The following is a 7,060-nucleotide window of genomic DNA, read 5'->3' on the forward strand; positions in this document are numbered from 1 at the left end:
TCTCATCTCATGGGGAGGGGGTGCGCACCCCTGCACCCTCCCCCTAGATCCGCCCCTGGCAAGAGGCACAACTACTGACATGACTGCTTGGTTAAAACACAAATACAAGGTGCGTCCGGGGCGAGAGGAAGACCGGGTGATGCCAAAGCTACAAGCACAGGTAATTCAAAATATAAAAAAGGGCTTATACACGCGCATTAATATAGCGGATGGCTTTTCAAGTGCAACTCTCGCCAAGAGTGGTCCTCTCAACTTCCCGTCCAAAAAATATTTCCATTAATTTTTTTCCTACGAAAAGGGTTGAGGACACTTGTTTCAAAAATAGTATGTTTGTTTTCCAATTCTCTTTTGCATGAGGATTTCAACTTCCGCGAACTTTCTGCCAAGGGAACAGAGAGCCAAGGTGTTGCAATGGCAAAAACTTAGTCAACTACAGTCATTGTGCAAGTTTTTTGACGTTGAAATTATGAGTAGTGCTAATCCTAAGTCTTCATATTATGAACCTCTTCTACAGTTCGCAAATTCCTGTGATTACTGCAAGTGGTGGTCGACAAACCCGCGTTACTCAAACTCAGTGAAGGTTGCGTGACTCCTCTACTTGGCTCAGTCCTCTTACTCTCATGTCCAATATGGTGGGCTAGTCGATACAATAACAATCGCATCTCGAGCTGTTGCGTGGCGTGTCTCATATAAACTGCAGCACAAAATATTTGTTATCAGCTCTCCTAACTGTGGATTTCTTATTTACTGCCGGATGAATTGATTTATTAATCTCTAACGTACCAGGGAAATCAGATGGATCACAGGTCACCTGGACGCTACTCACTACAACTTGTATGTATTATCCTGCTCTTTTACTGATGTCATCATGCGTATTTACAAGAGCTAGCAAGGCTATCAAAAGTTTAACTATAGATCTTCTGTTAACGATCGTTATCATTAAGCTCACTTCATATTGCATCAAGAATTGGGTCCGACATAAAATAGAGACTTTGCATGCTTGTGAGTATAGTATGTACGGAAATATGACCTGTAAAATATAAATCGAAGGAGATTCAAGCATCTCTAAAAAACATTATCATATCTAGGTGAGAACATCATCATTTGCGCTCTATGATGGATACTAGGTTTTCAAAGAAAAAAAACTACCTTTATTTGCTAAACCCGGGTGCACTAGTGCTAATCAGAGGCCTTGTTAGAGCATTTGTAAGTTCTGAGTCGAGGTATTTCCAGATAATGACACTGGATTGGCTTTAGTATTTCATTTTAACTCACCTAATACAAAATAAAGGCTTTATGTCAAGAATTTGGTCTGTTTATAGCATGAATTATGCTCCAAACTCCATTTTGTTTGGCCTTAAAGGGGCATGGAGAGTTTGTGCCAAAAACCTAACAAACCTTATTAAGCCAAACTTTTCTCAACTGATTTTGATAAATAGGTCACTAAAGTACATACTGGATTTGGTATAAAAGTTATGCAAGAAGGCAGGGGAGTGTGATGGTTTTTTAAAAAATAGCAATTTTGGATAATGATTTTGACCTGAAATTTGACCTAACTTTAGCCCCAGGTCCCTCTCTGTCTAATCACTTCAAAACAAAGTTACATTTATGAAGTAAAACCTCCATTATAGTAGAGTCCATAGTCAAAATCATTTGGCAGCACAATTTACCAATGGAGTTTTATAGCACTTTCAAAATGCCATCCAGAGGGATGAATTTTTGGTGCTCCACAGGCCACCAATGGGACCCCCCCTTGAAACTCGAGAACAAGCAGTCAGAGAAGTGATCTAAAGTGGCTTTTCAAATGTCTTATTACACTTAACTTTTTTGCCAAGTTTCAGCCGAATCGATTGACCAAATAAACGTTTAATATTCGAGATGTGAAAGGTAGAAATGATAAACTTACCGTTTGAAGAGTTGTTTTTCTGGGGTTTTTTGTGCTGTTAGGCATTCCTAGAAATTTGGCTCTTAGACCGTGAGGTCGGCGACATAAAAGAAACGACCGACTTTGTTTATCATTTCCAGTTTGTAAGCCTCAGTGGTAATAATAAATGCTTGAATGATATTAATAACGACTTCAAAGTACTTGCAATACGATATAGGTTGTTTTTATTTTCTCCGAAAGCATTCATTTTGAAGAAATAAGTAGAATGATGGTTGTCACTGCGTGACTTATGTGTCATGCAAATGTTAGATCTATATTCCTAATTATGCAATTGGTTTGAAATTTCTTAAATCGAAAAGTTGCAGGAAGTTTTTTATGGTAAATTCAAAAACTACGGATGCTCTAACCACTGAACTGCAGGAGACTCTATGGTGAGCAAGGGTCAATTTGTGGGCCTCGACTGGAACCGCATCGCGCGGCTACGCAGCCAAGTATTGGCTCGCGCTGTGAAACTCACTAACAGCATCACACTGTCACATTAAACCATATCAAGATGCGGCCAACCAACCTCCAAAGTGAGCATATGAAGATAAAACAATTTTTTTTTTTTTAGTGTAATAGAAAAATCCGAGCCCCAGATGGGACTTGAATCCACGACCCTCCGTGATCTAGTCGGATGCTCTAACCACTGAGCTACTGGAGACTCTATGGTGAGTAAGGATCAATTTTTGGGCCTCGACTGGAACCGCATCGCGCGGCTACGCAGCCAAGTATTGGTAAGCGCCAGTAGCTCAGTGGTTAGAGCATCCGACTAGATCACGGAGGGTCGTGGGTTCAAGTCCCATCTGGGTCTCGGATTTTTCTATTACACATTTGAATTTCGCCCATTTACTTGTATCGTTCAAGCTCACAAACTGGAAATGATAAACAAAGTCGGTCTTATCTTTTATGTCGCCGAAGAGCCAAAGAACCGAATTTCTATGAATTTAAAGCTCTCGTATGCATAGCAGCACAAAAACCCCAGAAAACCAACTCAACAAGCAATAAGTTTATCATTTCTACCTCTCATATATCAAATATTAAACGTTTATTTCACTCAGCACATATAAAAATAATTATTTGAAGCTACCCTACTTTTCACTCAGCACTTAAGTAAATAATTTGAATATATCAACAAAGTTGAAATGGTAAATTGGCCACCGTTACGATTATAAAAGCTGACGTTTCGAGCATTAGCCCATTCGAGCGTTAGCCCATTCGCTCCGACGAAGGGCTAACGCTCGAAACGTCAGCTTTTATAATCAGAGCGGTGGCCAATTTACCATTTCAACTTTGTTGATATATTCAAATTATTTCGTTACCCCCACCGACGCAGCCCCTAACAGTTTCTTTAGAAACTATCAGCCTTTATTCACTTAAGTAAATAGACAGAAAAATCCGTATTTTATTTCAAATTTAAGTAGTGATTCTACTTTTTTGTGAAAAAATAGGGGAGACCTTGTTCTAACATTCTGTTGAATAAGTAAGTTTATCACTGCTTTTACAAGTACATCTCAAGCCTTCAAAAATGGGTGAAATTCGACCTTTAAATGACGCTAATTATGTGTAAATTGAGTTTTATCAACTTTCTCCAAAACAAAAGAATTTTTTAACAAACTATAAATTTCTTAGTTTGTTTTACCTATAGGCCTACCTAATATTAGAATATGAACCAATTCCATTTTTTGACTGTTGCCGGTGAATGTTTGAATTTTCGTGACAACCTTTCTTAATTGTTTTAGAAATTTACGATCATGAATGGTCAGATGCGTTGGGGCGGGGCGGATTTACTAATTGGTTTAAGTTATGCACGGATACGACAATTGATAAAAGACAAAGAAAAGACAAAGAAAAACACAGAAACTTAGAAAACATTAGTGCTTTTCGCAGTGAATTTATTTGTTCTTTTCTGCTGCACACAGACGGCAAGAAATCAATTTTTGCCGAGCTTGTCTCCTGAATAAACATTCTGTCTAACCTTTGTAGTACCCTTAACTGAAATTCGTAAGTACCAGCTTCACTTCTCGCCAGGGCGAGAGTTTTTCCCAAAAATAGCATATTGTTAGACTTTTCTGTGAGCTAAGATATTTGAATGAAAGAAATATTACGGGGGAAGGGAAGGTGGTGAATAGATTTCTTTTGAATGTATAGCCTACAGAAAAGGCGTTGTTCATTTTAGCTTTTTTTGGACGAACGGAAGCACGGGCGAGGCGAGATACGTGCCAAAAGAAGAGCTGCTTCCCTGGTGTATGTCTATGTCAGTGCACTCGCATCTCGATCGTTTCCCTTCGCTTGCCTGAAAACGCAAAAAATTAAAATAAAAAATCATAATAAAAAAAAAAGAAACAAAAATGGCAAATGTTTCCATGAACACAATTTTAAAGTTAATTGTAATTTTAGGTTACTTTAAAAATGAGCCGTGTTCACTTCGGAGACTTCGTCGTTCAAATCAGAGACAGCCAAGTTTTTCCTTAAAACTTTCTTTTCATGATAAATAGGAATGCATTTGACATTGTCTAACTCGGTCATATTTCCTTAAAAAATCGGAAAATTTTAAAAATCTTAATTAGGAGTGCTTATCTCTTTCATTAATTATGGGGCATTGAATATTTCAAGCAACTGTAAGTTTCATTACACGAAATCACACAGTCGGGATAAATGTGGAACGAAACAGGAACAGAAGTATCCAGTTGGGCCTGAGCTAACAAATGAGTCTTTTCGTTTAATAACAAAAACTAAAGGAAAAATGATATTAAATTGAGATTTAGAAGTGCTGTACATTTCCAAAACTTGTCAGAGGGGTTGCAGATACTAAGAATCTTAAAATCAGAGAGTACTTTGCGAGAGGAAGAAATGAGATATAAGTTAATGGCAAACACAATCAGAAAAAAAAAAAATCCGTACATCTGCATCTTTAATAAAATTTATTTCAAGCAATTACACCAAGATGATGATAATCCTCTCCAATGACTAACCTTATATCAAGACTTTTAAGCAGCCCGTATTACTTTTACAAAAACGTTAGTTGGTTAGTTGTCGCAGCATAGAATAATCGTTTAAATCCCATCACCTTACAGAAACTTGACAGCACCTTTTCTTAGTTTTCAACTACTGTTTTTTTTTTTCCTATCTTACCATGACCCAGATTGGTTTGGTCAGATAACAGTAGCCCGCAATACACTTAGTACCAAGAGCGCTGCCGTCGTCGGAAGTGTTGTAGTGGTTTGAGCCGTCAGCAACACACCACATGTCAATCCACTCGTCTGTGCCATGGTGGACTTCAGATATCCCGCAGTTTGATTTGAAGTGCAATTGTGATATTCGAGCAAAACCAGAAGAGGCATTCCTCTTGTTTTCATCTGCTGGGTTGTACTTGTAAAAACCGTGGATGGGCCTCACCTGATTGTAAGTTGTCCCCATCAAGAACTTGTCGAAGTCTGTTTTGTCCTTATTTGGAGCGCCTGCCTTCCTGTTATAAATAACTCGAATGGTATTGACGTCACTGAACCGAAACAGGACTTCTTCCCAGTCCACCATGTCAGGGTGGATGTGACTCGATGCATCTGCGTCCGTGGTTCTTGCTGCTGATGCTAGGAAGGCTGTCTTAATAAAGTGGAAGCTTGGAGACACTTTCGTGGAAATTAGTGTCCAGCCTCCACCACTGGTCTCCATATCGCAAAAAGCCTGGTAAGAGTCATTTGTTAAACCACCGTTTGGATCGATCCAGTAAAGCCCGCTACCACGACTTTGACCTGAATTTATCAAAAGTGATCCTGAATAACTTTATAAATTGGACCAAATTAAAATTATGTGTGCACGTTATCATTTTATTTATTTATTTATTTATTTATTTTCATCAAATGATTGATTCGCGCAATCTAAAGCTCACCTGACTTTAAAATATCGAGACAGTGACGTCCTGGGTCAGTAGCGTCCAAACCAATCCCTGGCTGCCAAACTTTAGCATTACACCATTCCCATGCCTTTCGGGCGGCATTGTAGCGAACGGTGCCAGTGATACTCGTTAAACACTTAACAGCGTTTTCACTCTAAAAGGAAATTGTGTGATAAAAACGGGTTTATAAGGTTGAATTGATGGAGACAACATTTAGTTAAGTGAAAGGGATGCTTAGCTTCAACGCCACCCAAGTGACCTAATTGAAATCATGGGATAGAAAATATGACCGCCATATATCTTTCATTCAAGTACATTATCGGTGCTCTATGCTTAAATTCTCATTCAAAACCAAAGCTGTCTTTCTCTCATTCTCTCTCCCTCGAAATTTTAAGAAGGCAAAAGTTCAATAAATCGATTGATATACAGATAGAATAACGCGGCGATGTTTATAGCAGAGGTTTTCGAAAGTAGAGTAAGGTTTCTCAGTTTTCTGTATTGTATGAACCTGATTACTAGCTTCTCATTGCGAAAATTATTTCCGTAAAATAGTTCAATTTATATTTTTTCTTTTTTTTATCGAGGTGTAACCATTTTTTTTTTTTTTTTTTTTTTTGGGCTCTTCTAAGTTTCTTTCCCTAACGCAAAGATCGGCAAATTTCTCTTTAGATTGTCGAAGGATCCTTGGATTCTTAAAAAACTCTATTGACATACTTTACGTAGAGGAAGGTTGATGCATTACAGTTATGAATCACTGTAAAGAGATCTATTGACGATTTCAGATAATAATATTCAAACATTGTTTATACACTAAGACAGATCTAGGTTACCTTCATTTCTCTGTATATGAAATTATCATCCTCACTAAGGTTGGAAATTACAGCAAATCGATCAGAGTCACTTAGTTGGCACTTGAATTTCTCTGAGTCGTCCTTTACGGTTCCAAAGTTTTAAGACTGACAACGCTCCTCATTCACACACTCAAGCTGACAGGAACTTTCCGAATCCACTTCTATTTCTCTTATCAGGCTTCCGTTCAGTTTTTTTCCTTCTATCTTGTCGGCAACGTTTACAGCTCTCAGATCTGGCTCTGAAATGCGGCCAATGCCGTACACAACGGCACAAAGAAGAAATATTATAAAGAGATGCATCAGTAGTCTTTACCGTCAGAAAGTTAATGATGAAGAAGAATAAATGTTTGTTTCATTTCTATGACGCAACTAAATAATTAAGCAGGTGCA

General features: G+C 38.2%; 1 protein-coding gene across 1 annotated transcript; it reads right to left on the reverse strand.

Annotated features, from left to right (window-relative positions):
* Positions 1–4,831: 4,831 nt before the first annotated feature.
* On the reverse strand, positions 4,832–7,060 carry LOC148742805 (fibrinogen-like protein A). Its single transcript, XM_088760049.1, has 3 exons — positions 6,650–7,060; positions 5,814–5,973; positions 4,832–5,676 (listed from the first exon to the last, which is right to left on the reverse strand). The coding sequence occupies exons 1-3, from the start codon at positions 6,653–6,655 to the stop codon at positions 5,051–5,053; spliced, it is 792 nt and encodes a 263-aa protein (XP_088616175.1). The 5' UTR covers positions 6,656–7,060; the 3' UTR covers positions 4,832–5,050.

The sequence above is a fragment of the Stylophora pistillata genome, chromosome 1, assembly GCF_964205215.1.
Source record: "Stylophora pistillata chromosome 1, jaStyPist1.2, whole genome shotgun sequence".
Lineage (NCBI taxonomy): Eukaryota > Metazoa > Cnidaria > Anthozoa > Scleractinia > Pocilloporidae > Stylophora > Stylophora pistillata.

Coding starts and splice junctions, on each gene's coding strand:
- LOC148742805 (XM_088760049.1), bottom strand. Junction 5,677..5,813: donor TCTCGATATTTTAAAGTCAG/GTGAGCTTTAGA, acceptor TGATAAATTCAG/GTCAAAGTCGTGGTAGCGGG.